Source organism: Scylla paramamosain, chromosome 14, assembly GCF_035594125.1.
Source record: "Scylla paramamosain isolate STU-SP2022 chromosome 14, ASM3559412v1, whole genome shotgun sequence".
NCBI lineage: Eukaryota > Metazoa > Arthropoda > Malacostraca > Decapoda > Portunidae > Scylla > Scylla paramamosain.
In genome coordinates, this window is record NC_087164.1 from 4399811 (window position 1) to 4422787 (window position 22977).

A 22977-nucleotide genomic window follows, 5' to 3' on the forward strand; every position below is an offset into this window, starting at 1 on the left:
GAGATACCATGAAATCCTAATATGCTGCTATCCACATATCCCAGTTATAAACAAAAGAAAATAATTTCAATGTTTACTCTTGACTGGTGCAGAGCTTGCTGGACTTAGAAAATATCGAATTTCCCCACATTCTCGAGTGCTATTAAAGCTGTACTATACACATGCCCACCAATTTTTTAACGTTTACGGCAAGGTCCCCAAACCTCCATGAGAGAGAGAGAGAGAGAGAGAGAGAGAGAGAGAGAGAGAGAGAGAGAGAGAGAGAGAGAGAGAGAGAGAGAGAGAGAGAGAGAGAGAGAGAGAGAGAGAGAGAGAGAGAGAGAGAGAGAGAGAGAGAGAGAGAGAGAGAGAGAGAGAGAGAGAGAGAGAGAGAGAGAGAGAGAGAGAGAGAGGGGGGAGGGGCAAGGAATGAACTAAAGAAGGGGTAACTGTACCTCCCATACAGTCTCCCCTCCCTGGTGGAGGGATATGGAATCAAGAGGAGGACAGGGGAATATGGAGGACAAGGGAGGGAGCATAGGGGGGAAAATGTGATATAAGGATCTGCCAAGAGACTTCCTCATTCTGGATTGAGAGTGGAGCATAGTGTAGCTCACTTATGTGGTTGGTGGGAACAGGGATGGAAGGAGGAGCAGCAGAACCTTAAGGACAATATATGGAATCTTTAGTTAGAGCCAAGACAGAATACAGGATCACTCAACAACACCTACAACAGAGTGTAATTATGACATCTAGACAGGCATCATCGTATATTCTACTGGTGCTTCATGATGCCTATGTAGGCATCACTGTATGGAAAGGTTAACGTAGCAATGAGTATTGTTCTCTTTTCGGGAATAACATCAGTAATTTTGTAGGAAATGTCATCAAATATCCTTTAATATCTCAGTCAGGTCAGGGTTTTTAGCAAATGGACGTGTTCAATAAGCAGTGACCTGATGTTATAACTGGCTAGTGTAGACATGGCATCTTGTGTTGCTGAGTTGTCTAGTGTTAGTTCTCCTGTTCTCGAGGCCTTCTTTGCGAAGGTTTCAGAGGTAGAGGCTGAGTTCCATCAAAGGATCTCAGAGATGCAGGCTGAGTTTTGTGAGAGGATCTCAGATCTGCAGGGTGAGTTCTGTGAGAGGATCTCAGCATTTGTGGGAGGGTCATGCCCTACCGTCACCTTATCTAGTAAGGCGACGGAGGAGCAGTGGTCAGTTGTGTGCAGGGGCGCCAAGAGGCTGAAGGTCCTCAAGGTGCCTTGCGTGAAGATGAGGAACCCCTTCAGTGTGTTGGAGGGAGTGATGGAGGAGGAGATGGACGTGGCGGGAGGAGATATGAAGGAAGGGGCAGATGCAGTTACATAAGAACATAAGAACATAAGAAATAAGGGAAGCTGCAAGAAGCGACCAGGCTTACACGTGGCAGTCCCTGTATGAAACACACCTACCTATTTCCATCTGTTATCCCCATCCATAAACTTGTCTAATCTTCTCTTAAAGCTCTCTAGTGTCCTAGCACTAACTACATGATTACTGAGTCCATTCCACTCATCTACCACTCTATTTGAGAACCAATTTTGTCCTATCTCCTTCCTAAACCTAAATTTTTCAAGCTTGAACCCGTTATTTCTTGTTCTACCCTGGTTGCTGATCCTAAGAATTTTGCTTACATCTCCCTTGTTATAACCCTTATACCACTTAAAGACTTCTATCAGGTCCCCTCTTAACCTACGTCTCTCTAAAGAATGTAAATTTAACAGCTTCAACATCGCCACGTAAGGAATACTCCTCATCCCCTGTATCCTTTTAGTCATTCTCCTCTGTACTGATTCTAATAGACCTATATCTTTCCTGTAATGTGGGGACCAGAACTGCATAATGTGTACCTATTGTGTGGGTTTCCTCTACCTACGCTAAGCACTTTGCATTTATTGATATTAAATTGCATTTGCCATCTATCCGTCCATTCATTCATTCTATCTAAGTCTGCCTGTAAGGCGATGGCATCCGATTCTGACCTAATTAATCTACCTATCTTTGTGTCATCCGCAAATTTACTAACATCACTACTAATTCCACTATCCAAGTCATTGATATACATTAGAAATAACAATGGCCCTAATACTGATCCCTGTGGCACCCCACTAATTACATGACCCCACTCGGATTTCGAGCCGTTTATTACCACTCTCTGTCGCCTGTTACCAACCCATGACCCTATCCAGCCTAACATCTTCCTATCTATCCCGTGTGCCCTAACCTTTCTCAGGAGCCTTTGATGGAGTACCTTGTCAAATGCTTTACTAGAGTCCAGATATAAGATATCATAACTATCTCCATTATCTACTGTCTCGTACACCTTACTGTAAAAACTTAACAAGTTTGTCAGGCAAGACTTCCCCTTCGTGAAGCCATGCTGTGACTGATTTATCAAGTTATGTCTGTCTAAATGTTCCCTAATGTTCCTCGCTATTATTGACTCTAACATTTTACCTACAACTGAAGTTAAGCTGACAGGTCTATAATTAGATGCTAAAGTTTTATCTCCTTTCTTAAAGATGGGTACTACATTAGCCTGCCTCCACATTACTGGTACCTCACCTGGTTCCAGTGATTTCCTAAAGACAGAAACTAACGGCTCACTAATAATCTCTTTACATTCCTTAAGTACTCTGGGATATATTTCATCAGGTCCTGGTGACTTGAACTTTTTTAGCCTATCTATCTCCTGTTCCACTATCTCCCTAGTTATGGAAATATCTGTCAGCTTCTCATTCTCATCTGCTCTAAACACCTGTTCACTATCTGGCATATCCTGCATAAATCTGGCATATCCTGCATGTTACCCTGCCCCAAAGTAAAGTTCTTGTGCTTGGTGATAGTCAGGTTAGGCACTTAGTGTGCCAGAGATAGGAAGCATAGGTCAAGGGTGTGTTTGCCAGGTGCTGGGATAGGAAAGGTAGCTGATAGGCAAGACACATGCTTGGAAAATGATGGGACCAAGCAAACAGATAACAAAACAGAGTCAATATGGGTAGATATTAAGGAAGAATCACTGTCAGTAGTACTGGGATTAGTGTACAGACCACTGAATAGTACAAAGGAAATTAACACCTCACTATGGCAGGAAATAAATGGAGCAGGCAGGTACAGTCAGTAGTACTGGGATTAGTGTACAGGCCACCGAACAGTACAGAGGAAATTAACACCTCACTATGGCAGGAAATAAATGGAGCAGGCAGGTACAGTCAGGTACATGTGGTATTTTTTAATTTTAGGAATATCAACTGGAGCCTTGATGGAGGATAACAGTGAAGCAGAGGAATTTCTTAAGGTAATTTAGGATAATTTTTTAAAACAGGTAAACATAAAACCCACAAGGGGGGAACAATATTCTAGATTTAATTCTAACTAACAGGGAGGAAGCAGTCATGCAGGTAGAGATTGGAGGACAGCTAGGTAACACTGACCATTGGGAAATTAGGTACAAATCAAAATGGAAGGAAACTTTTAGAAGCAAAAACACTAATAAAATATCTGACTTTAGAAGAACAGATTTTGAGGGATTAAAAAGGTACCTCCAAGGAGTTGACTGGCAACAGATGCAGGGTGAGGTCAGGTCTGGGATGGAGTTGAGAGAGATAAGGCAGGATGGGAAAGGTGAGGTGAGGTGTGAGGGTGTGGGGCAAGAGAAGGGAAGTTGTGTCCAGAAGGGTCGGAGGAGAGAGAGAGAGGGGAAGATATGTGTGAATATGCTGGAGGGTCAGGTCATGCTGAGATGTGAGAGGTGAGGTTGAGGCAAGTAGATGAGGGAGTGGAGAAGAAGGAAGGGGCTGAGATGAGAGGATTAGGTAAAGTGTAGATGAGTTGTATAAATATTTCGTAAATAAACTGCATACAGGACAGTTAGCAAACATCCCGTATAGAGTGATAAGATCACAGAAAAATGACCCTAAATGGATGACTGTTAGGTTAAAAATACTATATAGGGTGGAAGAGAAGTGTATACAGTAAAATCCCTCTTATCTGGCATCAACGGGACCGCCAACATGCCGGATACTTGAATATTGCCGGATACTTGAATAGAAGTGAAATTATGTCCACAATCACCACCCTACACTCACACATCTTACCATAACAAAGATCAGCTGATCAGATCAGCTGCTTAAGTGTAAGCACAACATGCTTCCTCTTTTCTACAACTTTAGGCATGATGAAGGCGTCAGGCGATAAACAGTGCACACGCGGGACTGAGTCACTGAGTAAACACAGTGCAGTGGGCCGTGGGTGGCGCGAAGCAGTGCGCTCTGGTGGCGAGGGGACAAAGTATGCCTCGCGCGGGAATTTTAATCGATTTTATGAGTACAATTCATTGATTTTTTTTTTTTATTTTAAGGCTCGGGGAAAAATGTGACGGATACTTGAAGCTGCCGGATACTTGAATGCCGGATGAGAGGGATTTTACTGTATAGGAGATTAAAGGCAGCGGAAGAGGTTTTAAGGCCACAATATAATGAATTTGTTAGAACAGTCAGGAGGTTAATGAGGAAAGCTAAAAGCAATTGTGAATTAAAGGTAGCCAGCCAAGTGAAGACGGACGACAAGGGATTTTATCAGATATATAGGACAAAAAACAAAGAAGATATAGGTCCATTAAAGGCAGCAGATGGGGAGCTGGTTAGTTCTGGGGAGGAGATTAGTAAAATTCTGAACGAGTATTTTTTTTTACTCGCTTCACCCAGGAAAACGTGCAGGATATGCTAAATAGTGAACAGATGTTTAGAGCAGATGAGAATGAGAGGCTGACAGATATTACCATAACTAAGGAGATAGTGGAAAAGGAGATAGACAGGCTAAAAAAGTTCAAAACACCAGGACCAGATGAAATATATCCCAGACTACTTAAGGAATGCAAAGAGGTTATTAGTGAGCCGTTAGTTTCTGTCTTTAGAAAATCACTTGAGTCAGGTGAGGTACCAGTCATGTGGAGGCATGCTAATGTAGTACCCATCTTTAAGAAAGGAGATAAAACTTTAATTTCAAAGTATAGACCTATCAGCTTAACTTCCGTTGTAGGTGAAATAATGGAGTCAATAATAGCGAAGAACATTAAGGGACATTCAAGACAAATATAACTTGATAAATCAGTCACAGCATGGTTTCACAAAGGGAAGTCTTGCCTGACGAACCTGTTAAGTTTTTACAATAAAGTGTACGAGGCAGTAGATAATGGTGATAGATATGACATCTTGTATCTGGATTTTAGTAAAGCATTTGACAAGGTACCCCGTCAGAGGCTCCTGAGAAAGGCTAGGGCACATGGGATAGATGGGAAGGTGTTAGGCTGGATAAGGTCATAGCTAAGCAACAGGCGACAAAACAACAGGCAACAGTTTTAATAAACGGCTCTAAATCCGAGTGGGGTCAGGTAATTAGTGGGGTACCACAGGGATCAGAATTAGGGCTAGTGTTGTTTTTAATATATATCAATGACATGGATAGTGGAATTAGTAGTGATGTTAGTAAATTTGCAGATGACACAAAGATAGGTAGATTAATTAGGTCAGAATTGGATGACACCACCTTGCTGGCAGATTTAGATAGGATGAACGAATGGACGGACAGATGGCAAATGCAGTTTAATATCAACAAGTGCAAACTACTTAGCCTAGGTAGAGGAAACCCACACAGTAGGTAAGCAATAAACAACGAAACTCTGGTAGGTTCAGGGTACGAAAAAAATTTAGGAGTTATAGTTAGGTCTGAACTCTGTGTAGGAAAGCAATGCATAGAGGCCAGAAACAAGGCTAACAGGGTATTTAGGGTAATAGGATTAATTTTTATGAGTGTTTAAAGTAGAAGGCCAGAAGTAATATTGAAGTTATATTTGGCGCTGGTCAGACCTTATCTAGACTACACTGTGCAGTTCTGGTCCCCACATTACAGGAAGGATATAGGTCTATAAGAATCAGTATAAAGGAGAATGACTAAAAGGACACGGGGGATAAAGAGTATTCATCAGTACAAAGGAGAATGACTAAAAGGATATAGGAGATAAAGAGCATTCCTTACAAGGCAAGACTGAGGTTGTTAAATTTACATTCTTTAGAGAGACGTAGGTTAAAAGGGGACCTGATAAAAGTCTTTAAGTGGTATAGGAGTTATAATAAGGGGGATGTAAGCAAAATTCTTAGGATCAGTAACCAGGACAGAACAAAAAATAACGGGTTCAAGCTTGAAAAATTTAGATTTAAGGAGATAGGAAGAAATTGGTTCTCAAATAGAGTAGTAGATGAATGGAACGGACTCATGTTGTTAGTGCTAAGACATTAGGGAGCTTTAAGAGAAGATTAGACAGATTTATGGATGGAGATGATAGGTGGAAATAGGTGGGTATATTTCATACAGGAACTGCCACATTGATGCTCTTCGCCCTTTACATGAATTCATTCTCAGTGTATTTGTGTGACATTAGATACACACACATACATGTGGCTTCACCATGATGGATGGAACCAAGTGAGCTAATTACCAATGAAAACTGGAGAAAGGTTACTTTTGTTCTTAAGATAAAGAGAGATATATGTGGTAATGACTGTAAAATTAAGCATAACTAGAAAAGAAAGTTACGAATTATTCTTATAATTTATGATGAATGTTACAATGGATGTATACAATGATAACTTAAGTATAAGATTAATTTATCAAGAAATCAGCCTACCTTGACTGGACTGTTCTCGAGACTGATGACTCCTGCTTCCATGATCTCTGCTTGACTGACTTGATCTTCCAACTTCTCTTTCTCTGGACTTGGACCTTGATCTAAAATTAAAAAGCTATTAAGGTACTGATAGATCATGTTCTCATCATCACCATTATCACTCTAAAGGGCTCCATATATACTTAAGTGCATTGGCCTTGTCCACTTAGTGGTGGCTCACAAGGCTGCATAGCTTCTGGTTGCCTTCCTACATAGGCCAAGTAACTAAAGACCAACCAGACCACTTTAACTTCATTTCAGACATTCCTGGGTTTCTTTAAAAAAAAAAAAAAAAAAAAAAAAAAAAAAAAAAAAAAAAAAAAGGCAACTTCTTTCATACCTTTAATTTTCCATCTAATCATTCTATCCTTTCAACATACCCAAATTGTCAATTTCTTTTCACTACTACATTGATACACTTAGCTTCCACTCCTTCCCTCAGTTCCCCACCTTTGATTATTCTTCTTCCCAGCCATTAACAAGTGATTATGTACCAATACACAATTAGTAGTTTCGTTTTCTTGTCTTTTCACAGTTCTGTCTTTGAAATTTAAGTCCCTGTCTGTATCTGTATTCTGACAAAATATAAAGGCAGAGATGGTCATATTTTTAAGGGGTGATATAAATTGGATCAGAGCTTTTACATCATGTCTGTTTTAATAGAGGACATGGTATACACTCTTACAGTTCTCTGGAGATACACATTTTAAAATGCCTCTTGTGATACATTTTGATTCACTATACATATATCCAACAAAATATTAGCCTTTAGTATTTATGCTGACAGTATCCATGTAATTTGGTAATGCACATTCAACAGAACAGCTAAATACTTGCAACTAAGCTTTCATTATTTTCACATTTATTTCTGGTCTCCTGCAACATATTTTATTTGAAACATTTCACACTGCTTTTTCATATACTAATGTTTTATCAGGCAAGTCCCAAAAAGAATCAGGCAAGTATTATTTTTATCATAAAGGGATATTTTGATGAATGAAATTGTACCAAGATGAAAGGACACACTGACTACTTTATAACACTAAAATAACCCTGGCCTCTTTGTGCTGACATGACTGGTTGGATGCAAATCTTTTTGGCTTGTATGGTATACAGAATATCCCAGCTTCTTAGAATATCTTCAGTGTACTGATATCTCTGGTTGTCATTACATTACTGGGGATAAGATGCAAAGTATCAAAAAACACCTCTTGTTGTTGTGATGTCACTGTACTATTCCATTAGTCCTCCTATCCTAAATTCTTTTTTCCTTTATTTCTTTGCATTATTCACACTTCCATTTTCATATTATTTAATTTATTTTTTCCTCAGTTCTTACTTTTATCCACACACTCTATTGGCCTTAATGATATTGTCAATTTATGGTGGTGACATCTCTTATATTTTTCTATTACTTTTAAAGTCTGATTACAATATTCCTTTAAATTGTTATATGGAGTCCTTCCCTTTGTGATAGTCTCAACAAACACACAAAAAAAACTATGGCATTTGAGTGTAGCACAGCACTTTTCAACAAAGCTGTATGATTCCAGTTTTCTACTCTACAAGTCAGTGATGCATAAATCATCTTTGGTGATACTGATAACTTTTCATGACACCATTTTTGCCTTGTGAAAGCACTCCAGCCATCGCTATTCTTGATTTACTTTTCAAGATCTGGACAAACTAACTTTCTGTTCTAAATAGATACATAAATGGTCAATTTTAATACTTTTATTCTTTTTAATTTCATGGCCTAATGTATAATAACTGAATATCACATTTGTTTTCTCAAATCATCTTCTGATCTCTCTTCTAACTTTTCTGTAAAATTGCAAAACTATCTGCTATAGTTCCTCTGTGGATTCATTCATCATATGTATTCCTCTGTCTCTGTCCACCAGGACATCCCTTCTATTCTGCCTGCATCCCATCCCATCCAGGTGTTATAATCTGAAGTATACTTCTTCACTGTAATTGTTCTGTATTTTCCTGCTGCCTGGACTGTTTGGGCCCTGTTGAATGGGATTCCTTGTTGTCTAACCAATCTGCTGCTGAAAGGCATGCTTGAAGCCTCATGAAGCATAGTCCTGGTGAGAGGGATTTAATTTTCTGTATAAAAGCTCCTATATACTATTCTATAGTTATTTTTTCATGACCAGTATGTCAAAGTTTGTTCCCTCACACTTAGTGGCCTGCATGTCTTACATTTCATCTTGAGGCCATACCAAAGGCATGGCTGTGCCATGTGCCAGCCACATGTACCAGGCTTGAGTTCAAGTACATATATTTACATCAAGTTGCAAACAGATTAACAGCAAGAGTGGGAATTGTGGCAGCTGCACCTCATATGACCTCACTAGCTCCAACCCAGGTCACCTGAACTCACAAAGGAAACTTTCATTATCCTGGCCTTACCTCCACCTGTAAGTCAAACACTGCACTACACTTTGAATAATGTTGGTTGTACTCTAAAGTACTTGTAAAATTGTTGAGTACTTTGAGTCCAAGTATGAGTGTGAGTACAAGTACATGACATTGTGTACTTGAGTAAGAGTACATGAAATAGGACCCAAGGTTGATATGTACTCCATCACCTCTGCATTGCTTGGCACCTTTCCTTGCTAGAATTATCTTACCAATTTTTGCAAGTGCATCACAGGAACAGTGCTTTCCTCATTTTACAAACATTTCCAGCATCACCAGTTTCCTAAGTGCTTTTATAACTCCAGAAATTTCTACTAAATTAAAGTTTTCCTTCTCAGAGTCCATGAAAGTCATGTATAGAGATCTTGTGTATTGTATTAGATATAAAAGATAGTATCTCTCAATCATACATATTATCATATTATCTGCTCCTCTGAATTATTTGAACCAAGTGTTGTACTAATTCTATTTGTGAACTTTTGTAAAGTTGTTACAAACTTCTAAGTTAATGTCTTTGAAATCTCTCTTCTTGTGAATCAATATCACTGCGGTATGTTCTATAATCTCAGTGCACAGCAAGCTTGAAAGTATTTTTCAAAAAGCACTTTGAATACTTTGTCAAGTACGTGATTAGATCAACTTTAAATTTATTTCCATTACTTTGTCTCTGGTCATTCCTTATAGTTCCTTCTGTATTTACCTGAACCTGGTTTAGCTATTAACCTGCATGGATGTCAGAATACATACATAGATGGTAATTTCTTTGTTGGTAGCGTTTGTTTTGTTCAGTTCAACATTTGCTATCCAGGTCTGTCAGTGATGCAATATACATCTATCATATCATCCTTACCTCCATTTGCTTCAGCCTGTAAACACTGTCCACTACCATTTCCCAAGTTTTACTACCATGCAGCATTACAGCTCCGACATGGACCATTTGCAAGTGTCTCTTTGATTTGAGTAAAGTTCTGTAAGCATCAAAAAGGCAAGAATTCCCTAAACTTTACCCATCCACTTCAAATTCTTGTCACTACCGTTTGCACTGCCTCATTCAGAAGTGTCTCTTAAATGAGAAAATACATCTATGCACTTAAAGAACTTTGAATTCTGGCAATCTGTTCCTGTAATCTCTCCTATCTTCCCTCTTAAATACAATATATTAAAATACACCAATATAATGCTACCTACCTCTAATCTTGCTATATTTTTTTGTGCATTCACATGTCACATATACATATAATAGGATTAAACCCAACACACCCAGATGTGCTACCTAATGATGAGCAGCAATTTTTTGTGAGGTGCTGAATACTACAGAGGCAAACTCCTATTTAATCTTATATTTCTTTAAAATTGTTACTCTTTTTGAATAATGCAATGAACTTTCTCACAGCAAATTTCACCAACTGCCAAAGTAACTCATCATAGAATTTCTTTACATCTCTTAAGACCCTTGCATTGGTCTCAGTAGTTTCCCATATATCCCACAAACTTATGCTGTAAATATACAAGATGTGAGAGAAAAAAAAAAAAAAAAAAAAAAAAAAAAAAAAAAAAAAATCTGAACAGACCACACGGAGAGCTAACAGCTAACAGTACAGACTTGGAACACTAGGGAGTGGTAAACAACTACAGTGTGTGACAGTCTGTCACAATGAAAAGTAGATATGGACAATTTTGGTGTGTTACACACTGTTTATATTTTCTAAATATTTTTATTTATTTACTTTTTTTGAGTGGTTATCTCTGAGAATGGCAGTCAAAGACGCAGCACTTTTTTTTATCTTGTTTTGCTCCAAACTTAGCAAAAGTGACACCAACTTCTGCATCATGACAAAATGGTGTCATCCATTGCTTTCTCCTGCAATTCTTAGCCAAAAACAGCAGTGACCCTCCATCTGCCTTACTCCTCAGAGCCTATCCTTCTGTGACTTTCCCTGTTTCTAAAACTGATTTGACAGATAGGGTGATGTCCAAGTGATTCAAGTGTAAACATGGGAACAGCCAAACAACATTCTCTAGAGTTCCACAGATGCTTCCAACAGTGGGGGGGAAAAAAAAAACATTTGGCACGTATCAACTATCAAAGGGATTGTTATCAAGGAAGCAGCTGTGATTTCAATATGTATGATGTCTGAATTTCTAAATTGATAGACTGGAAAGTTTTGGATCATACCTTGAATTTACAATCCTTTCTGTGATTTCATAAAGGACATAATAAATATCTATCTTTCCTATATATTTTTCACACTCCTGTAATTATCTGGTAAATGTAACTGCTGCCTCCTGCTTGCACTCAGTTTAAGGAATTTTCCTGAGCAGAGTATATTGGTATTACTTGGTGGGACAGAGGCTTATGAAAGTAAAGTTGCCATACTGATGTACTAATTAGATTTTTCATGTGACATTTTAGAGAAAAGAAAAAAATCAAGTGAAAATGTTTGGAGTAACTTTGTGAGACTAATATCAATTGAAGCTACAATGTATAGCAAATAAGTTTCATACTGATATTATTCTTAAAGGGAAACAGGCAAAACAACAAATTCTGTTTTATGATAAAAATAAGAACCTGTCATTCATGCTTGGCATAATGTTAAAAATTGTAAGGAATAACTTTTATGACAAAAAGTATATCAGCAGGGGCAATTTATGCTAAAACTAATCAAAATCCAGTTCTGTATAAATTAACTTTGGTTTATAATATAATTAGAGGTAAGAGCTGAAAAGAAGTATGAAACCAAAATTCTAAGTTGGAGAAAGGTGAGAATGTACATAGAATTCAAATTAAGTAAAATCTAAACCAGAAATTAAATGTTATGAAATCACAAAATCATTCAGGAGGAAAACCCTAGTTGTTAATTAAGATGTCACTGCTAGGCTTACTTTTCTCTTCTGTCTCTGCCAGAACCTCGATCATCTCCTGGTAGCATGCGCTGTGATCCTCTACTGGCGAGGCCTAGCAAACGCTCCTGAAGACTGATAAAGGAAAGTCATTAATTAACCAGTACTATACTCCAGTATCTTATATACATTACTTGCAAAATGTTCTTACCACTATATTTCCTTGGTAATAGCAGTATATACTACTACTCTGTAGTAGGGAGCATTTAACTGGATAGAAAATAATTTAATTGTCCAAGACAAACTTAATCAAGAAATTCCTCCTTGCTTGCTTGCTGCTCCTTGCTCCAAAGCACTTATCAGTGTTTCAGAACTATATAGCGGATTCTGTGGTTCATAGAGGTGTATGAAAACAAAATAGAAATTGAAATAATGCTTTAGCTTTCTTGTTCAATAGAAGTCAAACTTTTCACTGGCAAAGTTTTTCTGCAATCATTCTTCTGACTAGTTTTCATGACACAGGAAAAGGCAACAAATATATATTCTTAATCCTCATATGAATCTCAGGAAATAAGCACAACAAGTTGAGAAAATAAGTAAGTAACAGACAGCTTTAGCTCCTTGGCATTTCAAATTGTGGATAAAAATTATGCAAACAAAATACACTCATTTTCACAACCACAACATAAACACACGAGTGAGATTCCTAGCTTTTCACTTGTATACAGAAGACACAGTCATACCTCCTTGGCTTATATCTTGTACCTATTCACTACTACACTGCCAGAGGCCACTACAAAGAAGGCAAATCCAAACTGCATGCAGCTAAGTGGAAGTAAGAAAACCACGTGGCTGCACCACTCACTCAGTTAACAGGTTGAAAGAATATCATTGTACTCTGGGCATTACAAAATGAGACCCAAAATCCCCTTTGTCTGTATTATGATTTCAACAATGGATGATGTGGTGCTGGTGTAAAAATTAGCAGCAATGGGATTTCACCCTGACAAAATTTTACATGCATATCTATGAATTTGTGGTCTGAAATGTAACTCCTATTTTCAATTTTTTACCATGAAGTCTTTTGTGTTGATGATGAAACTGCACATATTTTGATGAATTGCCTCCAAATATAATACCAAATGATAAATCTGTCAACCAACGCATTATATTTGTCATAAAAACAACCTGCAAATGCTTTGCTCTATATGAGAGAGAGATACAAACAACTGTGCAAATGCAATAAAGTATGGAGTAGTGGAAAAGGTGATGAAACACACTGAAATGATCTGGCCACATTCAGATGATGAAGAGTACAATTTATAAAAAAAAAAAAAAAAAAAAAAAAAAAAAAAAAAAGTTAGTAAAATTAAAGGTCTTAATAGAAAAAGGAAGTAGAAGAATAAGGTGTAAAGATGTCAAGATATGAAAGAAGTGTTTAGTAGGGGCAGAGTACTTGAGTAAGGAAGGAGGTTTGAGGAGTGTTGACTATTCTTACAGGGCCTCTCCTCTAATCCATTTGTTATCAGGTGCATGATCCCAACCTCCCCATCTCTCACAACAATTTTTATGCCCACTTCTCTAAACTTCAAGGGTGTAGTTTACCTATATCCTTACACTCTTATTTAGTCATTTATATGATTTTCTTCATGTGTTCAGATAGATGCTTATTATAAAAAATAAAATCAAGAGTATAAAGGAGTGGGACACATTTGTTTTTGGATGTTTCAAAACGAGACTATAATATAGAAGCCTTTCTGCAAGTAAGTGCATCAATCAGTGGTAGTATTACCATGTTTGTGTGTCCTCAAATGTTAAAAATACTATGATAACGTTAGCAATGCAGCATACAGAACCAGAATTCATAAATATGAAGATAAAAACTGGACTAATCACAAAAAAGGAATCATACTTCTTACTTCTACAAGGACAATCTTTTCTCTAAAATATCTATTTATTAAAATGCAGTCGAACTTTATTCCTTTTAAGTAGTTTTCATGACATAACATATCTATATATTAGGCCAACACTTTTGCTAAGATGGACTGCTAAGACAAGGCACACGCACACACACACACACACACACACACACACACACACACACACAATGATACCACCTAGTGCTGTTCCCACCATCCTGTGAAGAATAGTTGATAAGATTGTAACTTTTAGCTTTTCTAATGATATAGTGAAGTATCCCCAATATAATGTACATTTTCAGTGATATCACAGCCTTATTAACCCCTCGGCTGCCAAACCCTATGACTGCCCCTACCTACCAAAAATGCCAGTCTATTTTCAAAATTTTTTAAAGGCTAAATCTCTTGGAAAATAAAAACAATGTAGAAAATTAAAAAAATTTACAGACCTTAACCATTTTAAGGCTATACCCCACCCCCTGCAAATTTTGGCACGGCTAGCCATGAGGTGGATGTAACTAAAGATCAAACTGTGGGGGCAGGATCATTCACATTGCTTTCAATATCACTGTTGCCATGAAATAATGTACGAGTATGACCAACAGTTCTGGGAACCTTTGATTCTGGTGACTAGCCATGAAAACACTACAACATTCCTCCAACTGATAGCCAAAATCCGGCACATACACTATCCTTCTATTGCAGGCAAACATAAGGTGAGTCATTATTCTTGGTAGGCTAGGCTGGCCGCTAGGGTGGGAGTGAGGGAGGAAAGGTGGTGTGACTTAGGTAGGCCAGTGTCACCACCTCCCACGCAAATTTGAGTGGCCTAGCTGCTACAGTTTTTTTTCAGTGCGAATTTTTGAAATACCAGTCCATATACATATGGTAGGGTACGTGACAATGAACGTAATTCATTCCAATGTAGTGCTCATTATGGTGAATACGTATCTGTTATGGTGACTGAAGAACCTATGGGAAAAACATTAATTGGTTCCAGGGAACCAGAAAAAAATAAAAAATAAATAAATAAATACAAAAAAAAAACATCAAAATGAGTACATCTGCACTACTAAACTTGAGATAACACAACAAATATGTAGTACTGTCCTGAGTTTTGCACCTATTACAATCCTAAATTCTTACCATGCTAAGTTTTGTGCATTATCACCCCAAATTTTGCACTGTTTTGATAATTATAGGTCACATTTACCTACTGTCAGCATCATGCATATATATACAGTAAATCTTGCCTAAGTCAGATTCTCTCTCTCTCTCTCTCTCTCTCTCTCTCTCTCTCTCTCTCTCTCTCTCTCTCTCTCTCTCTCTCTCTCTCTCTCTCACTCTCTCTCTCTCTCTCTCTCTCTCTGTGTGTGTGTGAAAGTAAGAACAATCCTAAGGACTGCTGAATAAAATGAGAGAATTTAGAATGAAAATGGAATTATGTATATAAGAGCAAGAAACAATGAGGTGAAAGTGATATAAAATGAATGAATGAGAGAGAGAGAGAGAGAGAGAGAGAGAGAGAGAGAGAGAGAGAGAGAGAGAGAGAGAGAGAGAGAGAGAGAGAGAGAGAGAAATTTCATTCCCTTGTCCCTTATCTCTGACAGATAGGTGAGCAGCGGCTTGCACAGCTGGCGAGTTAGTCTTGTGAAGTTAATTTTGTTATTCCAATTAAACTTTTATTAAAATTTCAGTGCCAGCACAAATGGCAAGTTCATCTTGCTTTTTTTGGTTTGTTATTCCCATCAGATTTTTATTAAAATTCCTGTGCTTGCACAAGAAGCGAGTTTATTATGCCAATTTTGGTTTGTTATTTTGATTAAATATTTATTAAAATTTCAGTGTGTTATTGTAGTTGTATGTTGTAACAAACGTGTGTCGTCGTGTACCCTACTGTATAGAGAAGTGGTACTTGTGATTTTTGCACTAGTCTGTATATATATGGTGATGGTACACTAGGGGTTAATATATTTTTAACAATATTATACATACAAACATTATGAAAGTCTTAGGGACACTTGTACAAGGGTGAACTGCTTAAGTATACCTGGGTCTCACCACATCAAAACATGACAGCAGAATTAATTTACTCTGGAACACTGTTATAGATCTATCCAATTTTCTACATTTGATTCAATCAGCTTATGAAACAAGATTTGGAGAAACCCCTTGTAGACACTCTAGAATCTATTTCCCACTGATGTCAACACAAACACACTTCATTCAATCCTATCATGTATATCTCTTACATTTAATTCTTTATCCTGTCCATTCATCCCATTTCAAGTCTTCAATTTACCTTTGCATCTCTCCACATCTGCTTCTTTTACCAATTGGTCTCTGCAGACAGACCACTACCAATTCTTCTCCAAAATATCTTCATAATTATACAACAGAGATATGGGCTAATTATGTAATATATGCTTGAGTGTCTCACCAAAACATTTCGTCTTGCTCAAATGGGACATCAGCAATGGTCTGCGTTGCCAGTAATTGCAAGCTGTTTTAATGTAAGACTCAGTAGATGCTTCCAAAGTCCTCTGGAGATGCACATTCTAAAACCGTCTCTTGAGATACATTTTGATATACTGTACCTACAGATGCTGTATATGCTACAAAACATTAATCCCAATTGTTTATGTTAACAGTATCCATGGGATCTGATGATGCACACTCTATAAAAGTTATTATGAGCTATACACTAGCAACTAGGCTCTCAGTGCTTTCATATTTACTTTGTCTCCTACTACATTAATGTGTGTAATATTTAATTCATTTTGCCATACTTCTTGCTCTCTACTTGATGATGGCTGCTATAAATGTTCCTAATGTTTTACTAGTTGGTTTGGAAATGAACAAACAATGTAAAGATTTTTTTTGAGCATACTGAGTTTCTTGTGTAAAATTCAGCAGGCTGATGAATCTAGCAGTTTTCAGACCATTGCAAATGCCCTAATTCATGGAAAATTTATCAAAATGTTGCAAGGCTTGTATTTTCTACATTAACAATTTACATAACTAGTTTCAAATCTGTATCACTTGCAACAATAAAATAATCTCATTTTCTACTATGATTACATTCATGCACAAAAATTTGAGTAAAGTTTTTCAAACTTTGATTGGGTAGCAACTTTTTTGTTTTGGCATGGAATAGATAATCCCTAAATGCATGCAGCAAAACCTCAATGTAATAAATTCTGATAGAGCATATATATCAGATGTAGATATAGCAAACCCTTTAAGCCTAACAAAGATGTCTTTTCACAAACACTATAGTCTGTTCAGAGATAGGAGCTCTGTGTTATGTTGGCAGCCCTGCTCACCATTCATCCATAGAGTCTGGGGTAAACTCAACCTCCTTTGAGAAATACTTATATTTTTTTAATTCAGTTCAACAAATACACAAGTTAAGCAAATTTTTGTTTAGATCCAAAGATGAAGTGTTTGTTCAGCTGTATCACAGTGTTCAACCTCAGTAAGATAAAAAAATAATAATTATGGCAAGTATAATGAAGTAATCAAATTTTACAGTTTATACACCACTTTACTTATAATTGTTATGTCCAGCCATTGTGAGGTAATGCTTAAAATAAAAAATGTCTTCACAGACATAAGATACTCCTGAATATGATGGTACTTTCAGATTTTGCATCTTCCAGTAGCACACGAGAAGCAGAGGAGGGAGCAGGTGGGTGTTTCCCTCCCTCCCTCCCTGGCATCATTCCTCCCCACCCACCCACCTATCCTGCTATCTCTCCAATAAACACACCCTCCTTCCTCCCTTCCTCTCTACACATTCCAGGAGTCACAGTTGATGATTAATAACAATATCCGAGTGTACAATTTATTATTTTTTGCATCTTGCTAAGTATACAATTCCAACACTGCAAATTCACATTTTTCTTAAGTCTTTGATAACAATGATATTAACATAAGTGTTCAGAAAGGTAACACTTTAGTTCAATGCTGAAATCTGTAGATGAAAAAGTTCACCACGATTCAACCAGCCAAATAAAAGGTGCATGTGGCAAGCATGCTTTTAGAAGACATGTGTCACAGTCGCAGTCAAATCACCAACCTTCTCTATGCTCTGCTTTCTGCGTGATACTGAAGATGTAAAGCGACACACAGGATACTCATAAAAATCTTTAATTTTCTCTTCTATATAACTTTTCATGCAAAATCTGAAAGCATCATCATATTCAGGAGTATTTTATATCTGCAAAGTCATGTTTTATTTTCAGCATAACCTCACAATGGCTGGACATAATCATAAGTAAAATGGTGTATAAGCCACACAATTTGACTTCTTTAATTATACTTGCCCTAATTACTTTGTTTTTACCCTACCAAGGTTGAAAACTGTGATATATGAACAAATACTGTTTCATCCATGGAGGTAAACAAATTTTGCCGAACTTGTGTAATTGATAAGTGAAGAAATATATTTCTCAAGGGAGGTTGAGTTTCTTTCAAACTCAGCTGGCCAGTGGGCAGCAGGACTGCTAACCGAACACAGAGGTCTCGTGGAGTGTCTATGACTGAACAACAGGCTGTTATAAACTACTAAAATTTATTGTTAACTTGAATAAAGGCATTTAATGGTCATCACAAGTGATCTATAGATATTCCCATTACTGAACTGACTGGTTTAGTGATTAAGAAATGCTGCATTATGTAAAAGATAAATTAACTGCTTGAGGCCACTCACCCACATACCTCACTATTTATTCAATTTACTGATTTTTTCATATAAATGAGGCTGGGGAAGGGCACAACAATGGTAAAAAAATAAAAATAAATAAATAAATAAAAATAAATAAATACAAAAAATAAAAATGGAGGCCAATTTCGTTTGAGGCATCCTAACATTTTACTGGCAGAGTTAGTATTAAAAAAAGTTTATCAATGAACAGAATAAAAGAATGGCAATATGGGTTAACTACTAAATTACTGAAATGGATGGCATTGGGGTGAGAGTAGTAGGTCTTGTGCAGTAATGTTATAAGAAGGGAAGATGTACAGCTACCAAATTCAGAAGAGAAGTAACCAAGGAAATGATGGTAGAAGGTGGCAAGAAATCCAACACTGTGGCAGAGTGTAAGACTGAAGATGTTCTGTTAAGGGAAGGGGAGCTGATGAAGTAAAAAGCTTTTGACTCTACCCTTTTTAGTAATGATGTGATTGGAGCACCATATATATATTGGAAATGTACTCCATACAAGGATAGGTAAGGACCTGGTACAGAAGAGCACCTCTGACAAGTAAAATGGTAGACTAAACAAAATACCTGGATTCACAGAAGTTATTTTAACAAAAAATAAGATGTGAAAGTTTCAGGCAAATTTTTTAGTAAAGCATAGTCCAAGTTGTGTTCAATGTAACTGATAGGATGTTAGATAGATGAGTGTTGGTGAAGAAGGGATGGTTGTCAAAAGGCTGTGTTAGACAAACAAATGAGGATGAATTTCTGAGGCACTGAGCAATACAGAATTTGCCTTGTCTCATTATAAAAAACTATAGAAAGATTAGAAATTGAGAATTGTTTGGCTTCTCTATGTAATTTTTTTTTTAAGTAAACATCTGATAAAAGATGATGAGAAATGCAGGGTAGTCATTAGCATAAGTAAGGATAGAGGAAGAACTTTAAAATGACTGGATTCCAGAAAAGAGTCCTGTGAAACACCACTTTTGACTGGTTTAAGAATACAGTGGTCATCTATTACTGTGATTTAAGAAAACAGTGGTCATCTACTACTGAAGTGACAAAATGTCTAAACAAGATAAGGAATAAGGAACTTACACTAGCTCAACTTACATCCTCCTTACTACCCTCTCCTAATTCCTTCCTTGTCCTCTTTGCTGCTCTCTCCCTCTTCCATCCCATCTCCCCATATCAACCATCCCTCTACTAAGACAATGCTATTTCTTTCTGCGTACAGAGAGAGAGAGAGAGAGAGAGAGAGAGAGAGAGAGAGAGAGAGAGAGAGAGAGAGAGAGAGAGAGAGAGAGAGAGAGAGAGAGAGAGAGAGAGAGAGAGAGAGAGAGAGAGAGAGAGAGAGAGAAACTGTGTGATCATTACTGACATTTAACTCCAGAATGGCACATAAACAAGATTACAGGTGAAACATGAAATCTAATGAGTGATATATGGATAGCTTTTAGTTATATGGATGAAGGGATGATCAGATGAAGAAACCAACTGGGACCTAGATTCAGCCTAGATTATGGTATACTTTTTTTCTTTTATGTAGGAGGGGCACCAGCCAAGGACAACAAAAATCCGATTAAAAAATAAAGGCCCACTGAGATGTCAGTCCCTGAATAGGGTCCAAAGTGGTAGTCAAAAATTGAAGGACAAATGTCTTGAAACCTCCCTCTTGAAGGAGTTCAAGCCATCAGCAGGTAGAAATACAGAAGCAGGAAGGGAATTCTAGAGTTTACCAGAGAAAGAGATGAATGACGTGAGAATACTGGTTAACTCTTGCATTAGAAAAGTGGACAGAATAGGGGTGAGAGAAAGAAGAAAGGCTTGTGCAGTGAGGCCGTGGAAGGAAGGGAGGGATGTAGTTAGCATGATCAGAAGAGCAGTTAGCATGAAAATAGTGTAGAAGGTAGCAAGAGATAGCAACACTGCAGCAATGAGAAAGAGGCTGAAGACTGTCAGTTAGAAGAGAGGAATTGATAAGATGAAAAGCTTCTGATTCCAACCTGTCTAGAGAAGCAGAATGAGTGGAACCACCCACCCAAGACATGTGAAGCATATTCCATACATGGATGGATAAGGCCCTTATACAGAGTTAGAAGCTGGAAGGGTGAGAAAAACTGGCGGAGACATCTCAGAACGCCAAACTTCATAGAAGCTGTTTTAGTTAGAGATGAGATGTGAAGTTTCCAGTTTAGATTATAAGTAAAGGACAGACAGAGGATGTTCAGTGCAGAAGAGGAGGACAGCTGAGTATCATTGAAGAAGAGGGGATAGATGTCTGGAAGGTTGTGTCAAGTTGATAGATAGAGGAATTGAGTTTTTGAGGCATTGAACAATACTAAGTTTGCTCTGTCCCAATCAACTAAGTTTGCTCTGTCCCAATCAGAAATTTTAGAGAGATCAGAAGTCAGGCATTCTGTGGCTTCCCTGCATGAACTATTTACTTCCTGAAGGGTTGAATGTCTACGAAAAGACGTGGAAAAGTGCAGGGTGGTATTATCAACGTAGGAGTGGATAGGACAAGTTTGGTTTAAAAGATCATTGATGAATAATAGGAAGAAAGTGGGTGACAGGTCAGAACCCAGAGGAATACCACTGTTAATAGATTCAGGAGAACAGTGACCATCTACCACAGCAGCAATAGAACAGTTGGAAAGGAAACTTGAGAAGTTACAGAGAGAAGGATAGAAGCTATAGGAGGGTAGCTTGGAAATCAAAGTTTTGTGCCAGACTCTATCAAAAGCTTTTGATATGTCTAAGGCAACAACAAAAGTTTCACCAAAATCTCTTAGAGAGTATGACCAAGTCTTAGTAAGGAAAGCCAGATCACCAGTAGAATGGCCTTGGCAGAAACCCTACTGGCGATCAGATAGAAGGTTGTGAAGTGACAGAAGATAGATTCAAAAACTTTAGATGGACAGGAAATTAAAGCAATAGAGATTAGAATGGTAACCCTTTTTATGGACAGGCTGAATGTAGGCAAACTTCCAGCAAGAAGGAAAGGTAGATATTGATAGAGTTAAAAGACTTTGACTAGGCAAGGTGCAAGCACAGAGGCAGAATAATAGGAGGGACCCCATCAGGTCCATAAGACTTCTGAGGATTTAGCCCAACAAGGACACAGAAAACAGCATTGTGAGGAATTTTAACAGGTAACATGATGTAGTCAGAAGGTGGAGGAGAGGAAGGAACAAGTCCTGAATCTTCCAAGGTAGGGCTTTTAGCAAAGGTTTGAGTGAAGAGTTCAGGTTTAGAGATGGATTGAGATAGCAGTGGTGCCATCAGGTTGAAATATAGGAGATAAAGATGAAGTGAGGTTAGTGGAGGTGTTTTTGGCAAGGTGCCAGAAGTCATGAGGGGAGTTAGATCTTTAAAGATTTTGACACTTTCTATAAATGAAAGAGTTTTTGGCTAGTTGGAGAACAGACCTGGCATTATTCCAGGCAGAAATATAAAGCATATGAGATTCTGGTGATGGAAGGCTCAATCAAGTACCTTTTGTGGGCCACCTCTCTATCATGTATAACATGAGAACAGGTTGTGTTAAACCAAGGTTAGAAAGGTTTTGGTTGAGAAATCTAAACCAGACACCATCACCTCTGTTGTGCACTCAGCACACAGAGACAGGTCTCTGACATGGAAGCAGTAGTCATTCCAAGGAAAATCAGCAAAATACCTTCTCAGGCCCAACTAGCAGAAGCAAAGCACCAGAGGCACCTCCACTTAGGGGGATCCTGAGGAGGGATTGGAGTGATAGGACAAGATACAGATATGAGATTGTGATTGGAGGACCCCAATAAAGAATAGGGGGTAACAGCATAAGCAGAAGGATTAGAGGTTAGGAAAAGGTCAAGAATGTTGAGGGTATCTCCAAGGTCAGGAGTACGAGTAGGTGTTGCACCAGTTGCTCTTAGTCATGGAGGATAGCAAAGTTAAAGGTTAGTTCACCAGGATGGTCAGTGAAGGGAGAGGAAAGCCAAAGCTGGTGGTGAAAATTGAAGTCTCCAAGAATGGAGATCTCCGTAAAAAGGAAGCGACTCAGAATGTCCTCCACTTTGGAAGTTAAGAAGTCAAAGAATTTCTTACAGTCAGAGGAGTTAGGTGAGAGGTATACAGCACAGATAAATTTTGTTTTAGAATGACTCTGTAGTCATAGCCAGATAGTGGAAAACTCTGAAGATTCAAGATCGTAGGCATGAGAGCAAGTTAAGTCATTGTGCAAATAGACGCAACATCCAGCTTTGGATTGAAAATGAGGATAGAGAATGTAAGAGAGAACAGAAAAGGAGCTACTGTCAGTTGCCTCAGACACCTGTGTTTCAATGAGGAAAAGAA

At 37.9% G+C, this 22977-nt stretch overlaps 1 protein-coding gene across 5 annotated transcripts in view; it reads right to left on the bottom strand.

Annotated features, from left to right (window-relative positions):
• The window catches only part of LOC135106772 (arginine/serine-rich coiled-coil protein 2-like), a 66851-nt gene that overhangs the window by 18941 nt on the left and 24933 nt on the right, over positions 1 to 22977 (bottom strand). For all 5 annotated transcript variants that reach the window (XM_064016068.1, XM_064016066.1, XM_064016067.1 and 2 more), the window contains 2 exons: positions 12055 to 12147; positions 6706 to 6806 (listed from right to left, as the gene is read on the bottom strand). In XM_064016068.1, coding sequence (XP_063872138.1) covers positions 6706 to 6806; positions 12055 to 12147 — 194 coding nt within the window. The remainder of the gene's footprint in view (positions 1 to 6705; positions 6807 to 12054; positions 12148 to 22977) is intronic.